General features: G+C 37.8%; 1 protein-coding gene across 4 annotated transcripts in view; it reads right to left on the bottom strand.

Annotated features, from left to right (window-relative positions):
* TMTC2 (transmembrane and tetratricopeptide repeat containing 2) overlaps window positions 1-19,455 on the bottom strand; it is a 246,532-nt gene that overhangs the window by 32,230 nt on the left and 194,847 nt on the right. For all 4 annotated transcript variants that reach the window (XM_027679808.1, XM_027679809.1, XM_027679811.1 and 1 more), the window contains one exon: window positions 14,407-14,488. In XM_027679808.1, the coding sequence (XP_027535609.1) occupies window positions 14,407-14,488 (82 nt within the window). The remainder of the gene's footprint in view (window positions 1-14,406; window positions 14,489-19,455) is intronic.

Here is a 19,455-nt window from a genome sequence, read left to right as displayed (position 1 = left end):
TATGCTTTATGTGTAGCAGGACAAATTCAGATTTGAATCTGAAAATTCTCCAAGTAAAGCTACCAACTACAATAGACAGTTCATATCTCTTGATTTGGGCTGAGTTCCTATTTTCTTTAAAGAGAAATCTTTGAAACAAGTTTGACCAACCAGTATTCCAATTCTCTTCCAACAAATGAAGTAAAGCAGTATCCCTAATCTTTAGGTTCATGTTAAAGTGAACGAACCATAAATTGTTAACATAAAGGTTCTTTTGTTAATGACAGCCCTGGATTAGCAGAATGAAACACTGGTAACTGGATGTACTATTAATAGATTCAGCCAGAGGGGAAAAGGAGGACATAAGCTTTTATATTTCAAGACAGTGAACATTCAGGAGAATTCTCAAATAAATATATACTTGATTTAGGAAAAATTTTTTGCACAATTTAAAAATAATGTCAACTGCTCATTAGGTAAATTAATTACATAAGGAGAATAAACCTCTCCTTATTATTGTCAATAAAAAAATTATTCAATGGGTTTTAGAGATAGATCTTTAGAAACATACTTCCAGTTTTCTGTAACACTGAAGCTCAGCAGTGACGTTACCTTACGTAAATTTATAACTACCCCTTATGTAATTTAATAATTTTATATATTTATATAGTTATATGTTTAAATATTTATATACATTTAGTAATTTGTAACTGCCCTTATGTAATTAAATGTAATTGATACATTCCACTTCATGTGATATAATAAAAAATGTTTTTGACTTTAGATTAATTTTATTAAACAGTACAATGCTTGCTCTTCATCCATATAATTTCTAAAAACAAAACATTATTGGAAACCAATTCAAACCAATACTAATGGTTTACTAGTACTCTTAAGCAACACATCAGGTTAAATTCTTAGCTCTTTAAGAGGTCAATAAGATCACATACTGAAGATATTATGAAATTTTTACATGCTTTAGACTCCTACAACATTATATGTATTTACTGAAAAGCAAGTGCACAGCTAGACACTTTAGTCAAAATCTGATTTAATTAATTCTTTTTCTGGGACTTTGGCTACTATTAAACTACATGGACATATCAAAAATGTCAGCAACTCTAAATTAATGCTTTAAATCATTAAAACCAGAATTAGCTCTTCATTTACAACTAGGTCTCTAAAAAGTGTCTCTATAATAGGATTATTATTTTATATAACATATATCTTTATAAAGTCCTTTATTAAAGGACTAACTAAAACCAGTTGCAAATACTGAACAACATGAGCCAAGTACAAGTAATACTTTTGGTTTTCTTGGACTGTGCATTACCATACACAAGTCTCTCCCCTGTACTGAAGGTGATAATAACAGTGGTAATAATTCATGCTGTGTGGGTAGGTAAAAGATGATACATAGCACCCTACTGAAACCAACTGCATCATCCTTTACACCCAAGCCCTTAAAGAGCTCTGTTTTAGCACCAGTTCTCTTCAACATCTTCATAAACAACTTGGACACAGGACTTGAGGGAATACTAAGTAAGTTTGCAGAGATTAAATTGGGAGGAGCTGTTGACTCCCTTGAAGGCAGGGAGGCCCTGCAGAAAGACCTCAAAAAATCAGAGAGATGAGCAATCACCAATGATATGAAGTTTAACAAAGACAAGTGCCGATTCTGCACCTGGGACATGACAATCCTGGATGTACATACAGATTGGGGAACGAGATGCTGGAAAGCAGTGCCACAAAAAGGGACCTGGGGGTCCTGGTTGATGGAAAGTTGAATATGAGTCAGCTGTGCCCTGGCAGCCAGCAGGGTCATCAGGCACAGCACTGCAAGCCAGTTGAGAGAGGTGATTGTCCCACTCTACTCTGCACTGGTGTGGTCTCACTTTGAATATTGTGTGCAGTTTTGGGCACCACAACATAAGAAGGATATAAAGCTATTAGAAAGATCCAGAGGAGGGCTGTGAACACGGTAAAGAGTTTAGAGGGGAAGCTGTATGAGGAGCGGCTGAGGTCAGTTGGCTTGTTCAGCCTGGAGAAGAGGAAACTGAGAGGAGAGCTCATTGCAGTCTACAATTTTCTCACGAGGGAAATGGAAAGGTAGGCACTGACCTCTTCACTCTCATGACCAGAGACAGGACTTGAGAAAATCGTATGAAGCTGAGTCAGGAGAGGTTTATGTTAGATATCAGGAAAAAGTTTTTTACCCAGAGGGTGGTTGAGCACCAGAAGAAAGGAAGTGGTCACAGCACCAAGCCTGTCTGTGTTCAAGAAGTGTTTGGACAACACCCTCTGGCACATGGTGTGATTTTTGGGCCTCCCCTGTGCAGGGCCAAGAGTTGGACTCACTGATCCTCATGGGTCCCTTTCAATGCAGGATATTCCATGATTTCATGAGAGGAACAACCCTTAACTGCCTTAATCATTGCCTGAGCAGAGGGGATTTCATCAGCGGTTGCTGATCAAGCATTTCCCTGTTTGGATGGGCTATAAATATAATTGACTGCAACCTTCTCAATCTAGCGGAAAAGTAAATACCTGAGCATACAGGTGTGTGGTGGGTTGGCCCCTGTCAGCATCCAAGCACTCACACACCTGCTCATCCCCACCCACTCCAGCAGGGTGATGGGAAGAAACAGGAAGAACAAAAGCAAGAAAATTTGCGCGTCAAGATAAAGACAGTTTAATATGTGAAAAAAACAAAAAAAAAAACAAAAAAAAAATCCACCAAACAGCAAAGTGAAGAAAATCACTTGTCACTTCTCACATGTAGACTGATGTTTAGCCAGTCTCCCAACGAAGAGCCACCTCAGAAGCCAAAACCCTTCTTCTTTCTCTACTCCAGTTTTTATTGCTGAACATGATGTTATATGGTCTGTTATATCTATCCCTTTGACCAGCTCAGGTCAGTTGTCCAAGCTGCATCCCCTCCCAACCACCTGCCCATCCACAGTCTACTCTCTGTTAGGGCAGACTAATCAAAAGAGAAATCCTTGACACTGCTCAAGCACTATTCAGCACTGGTGTGTTATCAAGGCTATTTTAGTCACAAATCCAAAACATGGCATCATCCAGGCTGCTATAAAGAAAGTTAATGCTATCCAAGCCAGACCCAGTACAAGGTGGAAACTTTCAGCTGAGAATTGATTTGCCAAGTTCTCCTGAAAGGCATACTAAATTTATTCACACATCTCAATTTAATTTAAAGCACCTAAGTAGAGAGACATCATTTTGAAAACATTAGCTGCCATTCCTTTTAATATGATATACTAAATTCATACAAGAATGAAGTGGATTGGCACTTTACTGCTGCACTTTCTTCAATAAAAAGTAGACTTCTGAACTTTTCCTGTCAAAGCCATAAGGACATGTTTTCCCAAGAGAAGGGCACTAGAAGGGTGTAACAATGCCAAGGTGTTGAAGGTGGATCAGAAGGTATGATCCACAAGCCCCAAGATCCAGGAACCACTTGTGTGGGTCTAAATTTATATGTAGGATTTTCTCCTATGACAGGCAGCTGGCAAACCTCATGTTCTATGAGACTGTAGTGGGTTTCTGTGGCTGGGTTTTGGTAGCAGGGGGGCTACAGGGGTGGTTTCTGTTAGAAGTTGCTAGAAGCTTCCCCTGTCCCATGGAGCCAATGCCAGCCGGCTCCAGGATGGACTTCCTGCTGCTGGCCAAAGCTGAGCCAATTAGGAGCAATAGTAATGCCTCTGTGATAACATATTTAAGAACAAGAGATTGTTGCACAAAAGAAATTCCAGCCAGGGAAGACTGGAGTGAGAACATGGGAATAACAATGTAGACACCAAGGTCAGTGCAGAAGGAGGGGAAGGAGGTCTCCAGGCCCTGGAGCTGAGGCCCCTGCAGCCCGTAGTGCAGACCATGGTGGAGCAGCTGTGCCGCTCATGTGCAGCCCATGGAGCACCATTGGGGTGCAGAGACCCACCTGCAGCCCATGGAGGAGCCCATGCTGGAGCAGGTGGATGCATGAAGGAGGCTGTGATCCCATGGGAGGCCCAGGATGGAGCTGGGTCCTGCCAGGGACCTGCAGCCCGTAAAGAGGGAAGCCCATGCTGGAGCAGGTTTTTCCCAGGTAGGATTTGTGGCCCCTGTGGGGGACCCATGTCGGTACAGCTCATTCATGAAGGACTGCACCCCACGGAGGAGTGACCCACGGGACAGCAGTTTGGGAAGAACTGCTGCCCAAGGGATGGATTCACGCTGGAGAGGTCCATCAAGGACTGTCTCCTGGGGAGGGACCTCAAGGGAGTAGGGGAAGGACTCCTCTCCCAGAGTAGCAGCAGAAACAATAACTGACCTCTCCCAGCTCTTATCTCTACTCATGAATCCTTAGCTGTTTTTTTTTTCTCCCTCCTCCGTCCAGTTGCAGAGGGAGGGTGAGAGAGCGGCTTTAGTGGGTACCTGGTACCTGCCCAGGGTCAACCCACTACAGATTTTTTCTATAGCCTCATTATCCCAGCATCGAAGCAGCCCAGTAGGAATCCACTCACCAGGCTGGTGGCTGAAATCTTTCCGCAAGTCCCAGAGTTCTCATGAGTTCAGGGACCAGGTAACCTCAGTTTCCTGTTTGATTTGTCTGACTTCTTCTGTAGAAGGACTGGATCTTTGATCTGCCCCCTCTTGTCCTTCTAATCCTTCTCCTTCTTCTTTTTCCTCTTCCTCCCTTACTAATCGCTGATATGGACCCATCACAGAGACACTGCCCAACACCACCTTTCTTATTGAAGGTGTCATGATTCTAACTGGTACCAACAGCATAAATTATGGTAGCCTGATTGTTTTTTGGAATCAGAACCAGCTTTTGAGAAAACAGCCTTCTAGAAGCTCTGAATCCCACATTTTCCTCCTCTAAGGAAAGCATATTTTTCATTACTATTCTTCTAAACTGGAAGTGGGAAATCCGTAGTCCACCTTCCGATGTAACCTTCAGCAACACTTTGCCTGGAACATTACCTTTTTAAATAGAATTTTCCACCTTTCTTGCTAGACAATACTGAGTTGAGTGTAAATGTGCAGTCAGGAGTTTTGAAAGACCTTTGACAGCAGAGAACTGATTCAATACTTCACAATCCTGTTAGTTATTTTTTCCCTGAAGTATCTAGGAATCAGAAATAGCATTAAAGGTGCTGCATTCTGTACCTGCAGCCTTGTTCAAACTTATTTTTTCCTGCAAATCATCAACAGTGTTTAGCATTAAAAAGAACTTATTTTAATCTTTTATCAATTTTTTAAACAAATATTTATCCACAGAAATGAAAGCATACAGCTCTCTGTCCTGTATAATTGTCTCTCTAAAATGATCATGAACATTTGTAAAGCATTTTCTTAAGAGGCACCATGAACAATTTAAAAGCCATACATCTGAACTGGTAGTCTGCTGCTTTATTGTAATAAGAAAGGTATTAATTGGTTGGGATATGTCTGTGTGTAGTAATCTCTTATGTTCAGAGCACAAAGGCATTAGTGTGTTCCTCTAGAATGGGCTTAACTATTCCTTGTAGGCACTATGAGCTTTTATTTTATTAGATAAAAGTGCAATTTGCTTATTTTACTAGATAACAGTGCAATTTGCACCAATCTTTCTTCAGTTGAAATGTTCTCTTTTTTACTCACTGGCAAATATTCAAAGGTACTATGGCCCAGAAAAGAGAAGATTTCTGAAATAGCTCATCTTGTTGCTGTTGCTTTTGAAAAGAACCATCTTGAATGTTCTCAGAATGCTGTTGGTTCTGCACTTACTCATATTTCAATGACTTAGACCAGTGTGCTGATATCTTTAGTAATCCAAGCAAAGCCAAGTAAACTATCTTCTGAATAAGAATGTAAAAACTTCCAATAGTACCATAATAGGAATCTGCTTCTTTTAATATACATTTGTCACCAAGTCTTCTGCTTCTTATCCTCTTAAAAAGTTTTCTACTTCCACAACATGAAGAGTGCTCTATCTATAGACTCAACTGTAAAAAAAAATAAACTTCACTAGAAGTTCTTTCAGCATATTCAACACTGAGGATTTGAAACTGAATATATGCTGGTGCTTTCAAAACATTTCAAGTTTCAGGAGAAACCAGAAGAGGGATAGGGTTCTGGCTGAACCAATGCATTGTATTTTGTCTTTGAAGCACAGCAAGGATGCAAGATCATGCTTGAGAACTGAACTATAGTCTCAGTGACATGAGCAGATCCATCACTGAAGTCTGCTGAACTTCAACTCTTCTGTGACAATGCAGAGCAAAAAAGCAGATGCAACCAGAGCTTTCTAAATGGAAAACTGAAATAACATGCTCTGGAAGAAATGAGGAGAGACCTTGTCTGCAAATTGATTTCCAAAGCTTTTAGGGTGATGAATCAAGGTTGCAAGATGCAAAGTTAACAGACATGACCTAATGTAACTGTTTCCTTTAAGACTTTCAAAACAGATTCATTGGCTGTGAACTAGAAGTTCCCAGAGCAAGGGAATGTTTAAAGATCTGCTTTCCAGGCCTGTTAAGACAATTTCTTGCTGAATGTGCTGGTTGTGACAGGAGAAACAAAGACAACTTACATCACAATCACCTAAATGGTAGCAGCATTTCATTTTTTGCTGCTCCTTATATGCCATTCCATCTTAATCTAAAGCTGTTCTCTTGGTTTCTTGCTGGAAAGAATTCTGGAGACTCTATCCTTTCAATTGGTTCCCATGAAGAAAATTATTCCATGCAAATAAGATATATAGAAGCACTATGCAAGCCAGTGGGTGCTGCAATATCAGTATGTGCACTGGCTTGGAAAAAACTTTATTAGCCTTTTTCTTTGTCTGAAAAACTTATCTGTTGCAGTTGTGCTAAATGTACCACTGGATGTCATCCAGAGCATGATCAGAGATAAAAAGAGAAAAAATTAACTTAAAACCTTTGGGACTTGATGACTGAACTTGTGATCACATCTGGATCACTGGAAGCTCTCACTATAACAAAAGATTAATGATGAAAATATAAACTACGAGGACCTCATGATTTACAGATACTGAGGAAGATTCCGAACCCTACGTCATTTCCCAAACACCTGGTGATGTATAAGTTTGGAAATATGAAATCTAGATGGGAAAAAACTATCCAGTTGCACTTCTGTAGCAGCCTCATGCTATCTCTACAAAAATCCTCATGAGATAGTACTCATAGATCAAAACATATGATCATTAGCAAAGAAGTCTCCAGGGTTGTTTGTGTCACAGGTTTTTTCAGTTCCTGCAGAAACCCTACATTCTGGCAACATGGAAGAAGCACAAAGCCACATTTTTAGACCTGTCTCTGATCTGCAATACCTATACCATATCTCTTGAGCAGTCTAGTATATTATGCTGAGGAAGTAGAGTCAACCACGTATTTAAGATGTCAGAATGATTAGATTTAAGGATAAACTCAAGGGAAGAGGCAGACTAAATGGAAATTCCACAGCATTTAAGGTCGGTGACCTAGCTTGCTTGGAAATACTCCATTGCATTCCACCTCAGTGACTGGTACTAAAGGAAGTTTGGAACAAATAGTTACTATAGTGGTCTGTAATAATCTTCTTTTAATGTTTTGTGATTGCAACAGCCTAGAGAGCAACAAAAAGGACTTCAGGTTGGTGGATTCTTCTAAATAGCTCAGCTTCTGGTATATTTTCCAGTTTCAGTTTGGAAGTAAGAAATACTGTCTGTTAGTTCTAGCTAAAGATTTTCTAAAATCAAAGTTATTACAGAGAGTTCTGGAAACAGAAAGATCAGAAGCTTAATCAAGTCTTTCTCCAAGACAGTTACATCTCCTTCCCATTTTGGGTCTAGGAATCCTGTCTTCCTGGAACTACGTTCACTGATATTGTAGGAGGAGCTACTAGCCATAGGCCAAAGTCAGGACCCTAATTTGATGACACTGTATGCTCAAGACAGAGCAACTATTTCTCCAAAGACCACAGATGTTCTATGAACATGTATTATTTGAGTATCATAAACTTGTTTTATAGTTTCCCTACAAAATCATTATTATTAATGTTAGGATTTCCAAAAGATATAAAATGGAAAAACCCCTTTTCTTTGCAGAAAGGTTCAAGACCGTGTATTGGGAAGGCTGGCAAAGTGACTTAGTGATGGACATACTACATCTGGATGGCTTTGACTCCATCTCATCAAGGAATTTATTTTCTCAATACATAATCACCATGTAGGATCTGGTGTTCTCAGTGTAACAGATCCATGCACTCTTATATTAATTATTTGGCATATATTGCACTTAGCTAACCTGTCAGTCAGAAATGGGACAAACTGGAATGACGGATTGTGAAGTTTTATTCATTTCATTGACAAGGATAAAAAAATGACCTTCCTATGGACCAGGCTGACATTTCTTCCATCAGCATAAAACTCTTCTGAAGAAATTAGTAATATTTCATTAGTAGGTCATGGTTGATGTTTCTCTTTCTTACAAATACAACATTGATATTTTATTTTTCTTAAGTACACTGTTTTTTTTCTTCATAAGATCTTTTCCTTAAATATGTAGAAGAAAAATAAAGCTTTCCTAGGCTGCTCAGTGAATGAAGAGCAAAGACACAAAGCTCCAGCACTGTGAACAATGTGACTACGTGGAAATGTTGACTCCACCACCTATCTGGGCAGCCTGTTCCAATGCTTGACAACCATTTCAGTGAAGAAATTCTTCCTCTTGTTGTGTTGCTAGTTGTCTGGGAGAAGAGGCCAATCCCCACCTGGCTACGACCTCTGTCAGGCAGCTGTAGAAAGCGATAAGGTCTCTCCTAAGCTATCTCTTCTCCAGGCTAAAAAGCCCAGCTCACTCAGCTGCTCCTCACATGACTTACTCTCCAGACCATTCACCAGCTCTGTTACTTTTCTCTCGACATGCTCCAGCACCTCCATGCTTTCCTGTAGTGAGGGGCCCAGAACTGGACACAACACTTGAGGTGTGGCCTCACCAGGACCGAGTACAGGGGGACAATCACTTTCCTGGTCCTTCTGGCCATGCTATTCTTGATACAAGCCAGGATGCCACTGGCCTTCTTGGCCACCTGGGCACACTGCTGGCTCATGTTCAGATAGCTGATGACCAATTCCCCATGTCCTTTTCCACTTGGCCTCTTTCAGCCACTCTTCCCCCAGCCTGTAGTGCTGTAGGGGGTTGTTTTGACTGAAGTCCAGGACCCAGCACTTCACTTTATTATATCTCAGTCTAAGGGGAAACACCTAAAAAGAAAACTGAATTCACATCTGTAAATATAAGAAAATTCTCACACTCACTAAGATGTTTAAGTGTATGACTTAAAAAGCAAAAAAAATGGTGCTTGAAAATTCACACTATCGTATTTCAATGCAATTTATTTTGAAACTTAAACCACAGTAGTTCCAATTAATTTTCAGGCTGTGACATAGGAGTGGTAGGGCAGTTATCTTTGGAAATAAGATAGATACAGAGTGCTCATAGACTTAGATGAAAATTTGGGCATCAAAAAGGGCTAAAAACCCTCTACAGAAACAGTGATTAGAAAGACATAGGATGAAATTGAAAAACAAATATAGCAGTTAACAAGTTAAACTTGTTTAAAAAGAAACAGATAATATAAGAAAACCTATAAAAGTAACTCCTAAATTATCACAAATTCAAAAGTGAAAAACAATGTAAAAAAAAAGTATATTAGGGAACATGTTAATCTTTCTTCAACGAGAGTGTAGCTAATCAGTTTTATGTAATCTGAAAGCCTCTTTTTCATCTTGTTTTATATCTGTAACTGAGAATGCACTGAAAAAGGCAGATGATCAATGTGAACTGCCTAATTAAGTGAATGCATAACTAATCTAATGAGAATAATCTATTTTTGTAACAAAAAAGGAATTGTTAAACAATTTAAAGTTATTAGAAACAATGTATTATTCAAAGGAAACTATTTTAAAAGGAGGTCTCAACAGTGATTAATAAAACAGAGTTAATTTGAGCATCCCATTGGGTTCCTGACTTCCCTATTCCAATTAATCCATTACAAAAGTAAGGGAGAAGGGACCTCTGTACAGACATTCATCTTGAAACCTCACTGCTTCTTTCCTTCTCTCCTTTTTCCCCACTGCACTTTCGTTACGTTGGAGAGAGGCCATTACATGCACTTTAATAGGCACAGTGGCAAAACGCATTTTTAGCAAACAAATAAAACAAAGCATGCTTTAGTTGTGGGGTTTTGGTGGGTTTTTTTGTGTGCTTGTTTGCTTGGTTGGTTGGGTTGTTTTATTTTACTTTTAGACAATAAATTATAAATTAAATAAGACAGTTCTGGAGGTACAGAAAGCCTTCAACAATTTCAAACTCCTTAATTACACTGCATCCTACTAATTGAAGAATTTATTTTTGTTTCTTTTTAAACAGATGAGCTCTTAAGTATTTCACTGTTTGAAATTCCCCTCATCTCTGTGCACTGACAAATTTCATACATACATAATCTTTCTTCAACTTCTACTGAGATAGGCTCAGTGCAGACAATGAGACTTCCTTTGTGAATGGTCAATACTATATCCAAAACCAAATAGTCTCTAGGCCATAAGGGCACTGGTCTGACCTGATTGAACATTCCTATGTTTGGTACATTTGTTAACAACTTTGATGTACTGACTCTTTAGATGCCATTATGTTCTTAAAATATTTAGAAGAAAGTTCCTTTGGACTTGTTTAGTTCATAGGTACCTCTTTATGGTTTCTCGGATTGACATTTGGATTCATCCCATGTGATCACAGACATTTAATCGAGACGAGTAGCTTAGAACAAATCTCTTCTATGTCAATGGAGATCACTTCAATTCTGTTATCAATCTGCTAATGACAGATGTTACCAAGGTCTTGCAGGATTCAAAACGGTATACTTGAATTAGCTCCCCAAAGTGGGATGCATGAGAGCCAATATCTTGAGTAGATGTGGTAAGACATTTTGAAGTAAACTTTTCCACAAGAAAAAGAAAGAATTCAAAAATAAATAATTTACTAAGTTCAACCTGTTTTAGTCAAAACTGTTCACTTTAAGTCATCTTTAACAAATGTATATTAAAATATCCAATTAAGTCTCAAACTTTACCAGAGCATTCAAATTTAGTATCCAAAATAATTTCCTCCAATGTTTTAGTTTAAAAACTTATATGCTGTGCCAAAAATAATATTTTAATTGAAAGAGAACTAAAAAAGAAAAAAAATTACATTGGTGCTTCTGCAATCTTTCCTCTGTCACTTTTTCTTCTTCCTGATTCATACGAATTTTCTCTCTTTCATCTGTGAGGGGCTTTTGGTAGCATGCTGTGTACCTGAGCAGCTTGTATCATATCACCCATCAACACTCACATATTTGTAAGACAATGGTTTTGCACAAAGTTCAGATGTTCAAATAACTGGTGTATGAGAGGAGGAAAAGAAAGAAGGGGAAAAGAAACATGGTCAGGTGAGCAGCTGTCTGCATTTCAGTCTGAGAGGGGACTGCAATCCTCTCTGGTGACTAGAGTAAAAGCCACTTTCCATTATGTCCAATGACATGCCATCACATCAGCAGTCTACAGGCATTTATATCTCTTCACCTTTTCCACTAGTTCTCCCTTCAGACATCTTCAAGCATAATAAGTCTGGCAAACACTGCTTCAAATCTAAATCCACTGAAATCCAAAGTCAGCAAAGTACCTATACAAAACTGATTACAGTGCTAAGTTGAGAAATGTGAGGTGGTGGTATTATTCAAGGAGCAAACACAAAACTTCATCTCTCTCCAAATTTTCATGTGATCATTTTGCTTCCTGCACCAAATTGTACCTAAAAATAGCTTTGGCTTAAGGTTTGAATTAAATTATAATACAAATGTAAGCTTCTTAAAAGATACAGTATATTGACAGCTTTTCTCATAGTGCCAAAAAAAGTCCAAAAGGTTAAAAGTCAAAAATAACATCTGCACAACCTGGGAGCACAAATTATAAGTGTGTGCAATCCTGTGCACTTGGAAGAAAATCTACAGTCCATTTATTTCTGCTAATCCATCAACACACTGCTATGTCCCAACTGACCACTCTTTTCATTTGGCTGTTTTGTGAAGTATGTGTTTTTTTAGGACTGATGCCAACTCCTTTATTCTCTGTTCCAACATCTTCATGCTGAGAAAAAAAGTAATCTCTAAGATTTACATGCAAAATACGGATGTATTTCCCCATAAATAAACTCCTGGCATATAGGATGTAGAATGTACCTGTGACAAGGTCCTGGAACAAATTAATGAGAAGGAGAGATAAAGCTTAGTGTTCACTAGGGATTCCCATGTAATATTTGGAATGGTCCTGGTAACACACAATCCTCATCAATTTAAGCAATAGGTGGAAGGGAAAAGAGAAATAAAGCTAAAAAGAAAAGAAAGGGAAAAGGGAAAGAAAGAAAAAGCAAGGATAATTTATTTAAAATTTTACCAAGTCCCATGCCCAAAGTGACAAGGATTTGTGCATCAGCTGTACTACACAGACACATAACCCAAGCAGAAGTAGACCATATCTTTCTCACAGATACTTTGATATAAACATCGAATAACATCGCTAAATTTGGTAAGGTGATCAGAAGTTATATAGGGAAAAGAAAAGGTTTCACATGCATTCAGACGAGCTCTCTGTGTATAATGCACCATGACAGAGAGCTAACAGCTCTACAGAGAACCTTCTTGTGTCTATTGCCTTTCAGCATCACATTTTACTATGCTGTTACTCCACTGACTAAATTTTTCCTTCACTCCTGAACTGCTGAGTAAAACCTCACTTATGTTGCAGTAATGACCTCTGCACAAGGACAGAACCCACTTTTTGAACCTGGAAGACAACAAAGGAAAAGTTTGCTAATGTTTTTAGGGAATAATCTTATTAGGAAACAACACACCATTTTAATATTGTAATCTGGTAATAAAGCAGTCAATGTATCAGACATGAATGATGATTTCAATAACCGTGTTTTTAGTTTATGGGGCACTTGAAAATGAGAGAGAGGGAATAGAGGGAATATTGCACAAAATTCAGGCAAGTTGATGAAGTAATGAGAGAGAAAAAGAAAATAAATCTAGACAATCCTAAATGTCTTTTGCTGAGATGCATTGTTGAGACCTACTTTGAATTTGTATGCAATTAAGATTTCCTAATAACTAAAGATAGGTTTCTTAATAACAAAGGCTGGAAGGGGTTTGAGTGGAATTCCAAGAAATAATCAGCAGTAACTTTTCTTCATTGTCTTGAGGAATCGACTATACTTATATCCAATTGAAATAATGGGACTTATGCACACAAATACCCCTATCAGATTTACCTGCACAGGCATAAATAGAAGACAAGGTCACTAACTGCAATGTTTCATAATGCAAAATAATGCAACAGTGGGTTAAATTAGTTTAAATACATGTTCTATGTCCAAAGTTGGTTCTGGGAGTCTAACATACAGAATTTCATACTGCATAGGACCAAACAGAAATACATCATGTGAGCAATTCAGACAAAGATATCACATAGAGTAAAAACATGATTATTATGTGAGATTAATTTTCCCTTTTGGCCACTCATCTTTATTTATTTTACATTTACTAGTTAGAATCAGAAGAGGAAATTAAAACAAAGATATATATAGTGTGCTTGTGGTTCCCTACCTTTTTCCTAAACTAAGGTGAATCTTATTACTTACTTCTATATTTTCCAACTGGGACTACGTAGCTTGCATTTTAAGATTTGTCTATTATCAGCTTTAAAATACAGTAAGAATTAGTCCATAAAGATAAATAAATTTGGTTCCTTGGGACTAAACACATCTGGAAATATTTTTTGCACATCTAGCAAAAACAATCCAAAGTTATAAAGATACCTTCAAATTAACTGTGTGCCATAGGCACATGCATGGCTTAGTAGGAAAGATATAGCCAACTTGTCAAAACCTTTTGTAATACTTAGGCATTTCAAGCCAAGAAGGTGCTGGGAAGGAGCTAGATATAAGGCCCATAAGACACTTTGATATATAGAACTCATGCACACTAAAGTAAAACTTCTAGTTGCCCACCCACCGGCAACCAGCAAAGTTAGGCCAAAACTGTTAACAATAATATTCCAAGCCATGAAACTTTGACATATGGCAATAGTCACCTTTGTTCTTTCCCAGAGAGGCAGCAATACTGAAATTCCTCTCACAGGAGGAAAGCTATGCAAAATATGAAATTCTTCATCTCTCCCTCTACAGTGATTAACAAGTTGAAATGAAGTTATACATGGTAGATTAGTTTCTTTCCCTTTAAAGAAGATATTTTGCCAGTAGCACTTTTCAAACCTTTAATCACTTGGAGAGATTAACAGCAAGCCTGGAATACGTGTGGAAACCCTATCTATCTGAAACATACCATAATGCATGTAGCAGTTTCCTTTGGTAGGATCCAGCTGAATAGCCTTCATGAAGTACTTTTCTGCCTCATTCTTGCGTCCCTTAAAAAAAAGGGGGGGAAAATTATTTTAACAGTGTGTCACCATGGAGCAATCATGTACAATTAAAATTTCCAAATTCCAGGCACTAGAGAAAAACAACTACTATTATCACTAGATTTAACCTAAATAAATATGAATGTTTAAGTGTTACAGGAAGTTCTGTGGTCAACTACTTATGCTGCAGATCTCCAGACTGAGGAAGAAATGTGTCCAACATCCTCAATGTCCAAGAAGTAAGGAAGCAGTAGAAAAGTATTGCAAAAAATATTGTAAAGGGCTTTGGGTGAACACCAAGCTCCATCCCTTTTTTGGACAAGCATTACGTTTACCCAAGCTAAAATCAGAGGGGAAGGTAGGACAGAGCTTTAGTCCTGTTTTAAAAAAAAAAAAAAAGTGTGTCGGGGGGGTGAGGAAAAAGCATGTTTTGCTTCTATGAAATCACAGAATAATAGAAACGCTCATGTTGGAAGGGACCCATAAAGACCACCGAGTCCAACTCCCTTCCTCGCCAGACTACCTAAAACTAAACCATCCATTTGACTAAGAGCATCATCCAGATACTCCTTGAGCTCTGACGAGCCGGGTGCTGTAACCACTTTCCTGGGTAGCCTGCTCCAGTGACCAGTTACCTTCTCAGCAAGGAACCTTTTTCCAAGGTCCATTCTGAACCTTCCCTGATGTAGTTTCATTCCATTTCCTCGTATCCTAACTAACAGTATATACACAGCCAAAGGTAAAGTTACCACAAATGAAGGTAAATAAATAGAAAGTATTTGGGGCTTTAATGTGGAAAATAAAGAAATATATATTTCTGATGGTAATGTGGGAAGTAAAATTTCATCAAAAATCAATTCTGTCAACCATAAAACATAACTGTAATAGAAATGGTAATTTTGAAAGACAATGGTCAATGGAATGACAAATGGTCAGGAAAAAAAACCCACAAACAAATCAAAACTCTAACAGAAATTATGGTAAAAAGAACACACATCTTCTAAGACAGGTTTCCTTATCACTGAAATCACCAAACTAGTAAAGTTGCGTTATTCTATACAAGTGCCAGAGCGGATCCATTAGTGGTCATTACTCTATTCTTCAAGAAAACAGCCTAGTCTGACACAGACACGAATCATCATCACGTATTCAGTAAGATACCTCTGACCTGTTTATCCCTATCCCCGTGAAATTAGTTGCTGTGGTTTTATAAAATAGAAGGCCTCCAGAATAAAGAACAGCTAAGCTTAACCCCTATGGAAGAAAGGCATTGTGGTCTCCATCTCTCAAGCTGACTTGAGTGTTATTTCACAGATATAAGTGTATAGGCTTTCTCAAGTTTTGTGGTCTGGAAACAGACATGGCAAACATCCTGCACTATCCCACAAGTTAACATAGGAGTAATAACAAGATCTGTTCATGATTACAGCTGCTCCAGATTCTCAGTATTTTCCTCAGGTCCTTAGAGACAATAAAATAGAGAGAAGGAAGTTGTGCAGCACACCAAGAACTATATCAAGACGAGATTCCACCGAAATCATCATAGAGGCCATATTTTAAGAGGTCATCCTGGTATAGATACAAGCAGGATTAACAGTATTCCAGTTTCACAAAATGAATGTTCATTGGAGGTAAGAATTTAGCCTTATTATTTAGTAAACTTTCTTTGGCAAATCCATATTCCTTAAAGCCAAATCCACATGGCACAAGGGTCCTGCCAACTAAATGGTGCAACTACATGATAAGAGTACATTATCTTACACTGCAGTGGCTCATCCCTGTTTTTAAAAAAACTCAACCAACCAAATGAAAAAAAAACCAACAAACCCACAAACAAAAAGCCTAAAATAAAAAAAAATGACACATAGTGCAGAATGATTTTTCCTCTTCTACTCGTGTAGTAAAGATACATCTATAGATTAAACACTTCTTTTTTTTTAAATAGCATACAACTATAGATGAGAACAAAAACTGAAAAAGAAAATAGTCATCAATTGAAAACACAATGTAAATTTGGGTCGCTATAAAATAATTATTCAAACTAAAATAATTGGTAGGGGGAGGTGATAATCAAACACTAAATTTTGTATATTTAACTCCAAGGTTGGCAGTTTTGGTCTGGCAAAAGTTACAATGGCATATCTAAGTCTAGCACTGAGGTTTCAAAATGACAAGGACCAAGCATATGTATCATTGATACTGACAGAGTGAACATCTATATATTTTGCATAATTGCTTTTTTTAACAGACTAACATCATTAGTTTTAGCTGGCTGCTCTCTGTGTCTATTTCTAGAACATAAAAGGACAGTTCATTGAATACAGTCACAAAATCCTAGCTTCTGCCTACTGAACTATAAGGCCACAAACATTTGTCAAACATAATTAATTTTTATTTACTGGAATCAGCAAAAACACATGACTGCTCTACTCTTTTTGGCACTTTCCAAATGTCAGTACCTGAGAATAGATTTAATACACATTATTTTTTGTGTCAAATGATGTAAAATCCAATCAGTTGACAGAATCAGGCTATTTCACCATTAAAATTTAGCATTTGTCAACTTTTTTCCAACTATCCAATGTACACCTTAACTACCACAACAGAATGTACACACCGTGTAGTTAGCTTGACATCAATCCCTGTAATTGTCCCTTTCCTACTGTATGTTTTTGGTGCTAAATAAAACACATGGCATCAGGGAACAAAATTCTAACCTTTAATGAAAATCCAAATAATTGTTTAAACAGCTGAAAAATACTGATCTGGGGCAGGGAGGCATTTGGTGTGCATGTTCACTGTTATGTATATTGACCCATACAAATGCAGGCATTGAGAGTCACTGGAAACCTCACAATTTCTAGCAGTAGGGTGCGCAGTCATATACGCACAATGACATGCTTTGGCAATTTTACAAAGCAAAAAAAATGTAAGTTTACAACTGCATGATAGCAGACTTATTTAAAGGATAAAAAAGTTATTCATAAATTTTGATTAAAAGACTTGATGGCTCTGAGGATCAATAATGGGATACAAAATACCTTTCACCTGTTGGTCACCAGCTTACATCTGGTCCAGGTCAGTAGCTAATGAAAAGGTGCTATCTGACAGCTACTGGCCTGCTCAGGAGAAATGAGTGGGTGGTCCTAGTCCAAGCCCTAATGGAGATCCTCTGCACAGACGTACTGGCATATTTATGGCTTTTCAATGCAGAGACTAACGACACAGAATCATAAAACAATGAATGTGAATCTCACCGCTAAGGAAAAAAAACTTAAACATGATGAAGACACTTTCATAACTGATTTGGAAGACTGGGCTGGTATTTCCCTTACTGGATCTGGACCTAAAGCATAAAATGAGGACAAACTTCCAGCAGTTTTCCATTAATAAGGAAAACTTCAGTCCCCCTCTCTCATGCCCAAAAAAGGACAAATTTCCCATGATTACTATCCTCAAGCAACACCAATGAATTTAAAAGGAAAAAAAAAGCTTAAAAAGTGCAGCTAAGTGACACGGGGCTCTTACAACCTAGCACACAAGTTGTCTTGGCTTTCAGAAATACCTCAGTCATGCAGAGTTCAAATCAGAACGGCTGGTTGCTTGCAGTTTTGGAAGCCAGTTAATTGTTTAAATATTAACTCAGAAGCTTGATTTTTTTAAGATCAGTTCTTTGTAGTTGATAGCAATGGCTAATATGGTCAGACATTGCTTAAATGGACTTTCCTACAAATGATTATTATGATCACCACAATAAATGAAAGAGAGCTAGCTAAGGGCAGCTGACACATTAGTAAAGACTTTATTCTTAAAATATTAAAAAACTGAGGACAAAACTACCATTTCGATATTCACCCCAAATTTTTTCCTCACTTTGCTGGTAAACTGTGCCAAATTCATGTTGAGGCAGCTGTTTTACTTCAGGCTGCTGGAGGCCCAGGAACCCTGAGATGGTAGTAAAACTGAAAAATACAGCTGAGCAGCTCTGAATAACCCTCTTGTGGAAACTATGATGATACAGTGACAACCAGTAAGGTGGTTCAACAAATTAGGTGGTCTCTGCAATTTGAACCAACTTTATATGTCATAAATATTAATCATTCTTCAAAGTTTACAAGGGTTTCACCAATAGGACAGAGACTTCATTCTTCAACATAGGGGTGTTTTATGAGCTTTAACTGGTAATTATGTGATTGCATTTGCGTCACAAATGCAGTTGACTGTCATTCTCCACATCTGCTCAATGTGTCTTTTTTTTTGGCAAGCATTTACATTTTTAATTGAATTATGAAAAGATTTCATAATGGAAGGTTGATTAAGCTGTGAACACTAAATACAAAAAAATATTATTTTATGTATTTTCTTCTTCCTCTCTAGGACATTTTAAAGTCACAGACAGACTATGCAAGGATAGTAAAAAAGCCTGAACTGAACCTGTGACTTCCTTTCTATGTTTCCTTAAGTTATTGCAGACCTGCATAACTGTTTCATAACCAGTTCCTTTCGCCTTACAGAAGCTGTGATAGGACAGGCAAAATACAATTTAAGTGGTGCAATACTGAGGAAATTAGTAATATATTCTTCAAGAGCTTTTACTTAGCTGGATTAAGAAAACAGGAACTAGAGAGCTGTATCTTACAATGATGCCACTGACATAGGCAAGCTCCCCACCCCTTCTCTAAATATTAATAGTTAAGAAAGAACTTTAATATCTAGTATTTAGTAACTAAAAGAATTCCTTTTTCCCTTCATTTTGCTGCTATTTGTACAACTCTTCCATCTTCACTCTGAATTACAATGCAAATATCTTGCATCATAATTCGTACGTGAAATGCTAGTGCAACTGAAATATACAGGACTTGCATTATCAACATCAAAGATCCAAAATTTATCTCAGGTTCTATACTTTCTGTGCATTAAGGAGATAAATCTTGCCTCTTCGTCTCATCCTTATTATCATAAAATAAAAGCAA

This window comes from Neopelma chrysocephalum, unplaced genomic scaffold, assembly GCF_003984885.1.
Source record: "Neopelma chrysocephalum unplaced genomic scaffold, ASM398488v2 Primary Assembly neopelma1_59, whole genome shotgun sequence".
Classification (NCBI taxonomy): Eukaryota; Metazoa; Chordata; class Aves; order Passeriformes; family Pipridae; genus Neopelma; species Neopelma chrysocephalum.
The sequence above is the reverse complement of the archived record's forward strand: the minus strand, read 5'-3'. Positions and strand labels throughout refer to the sequence as shown.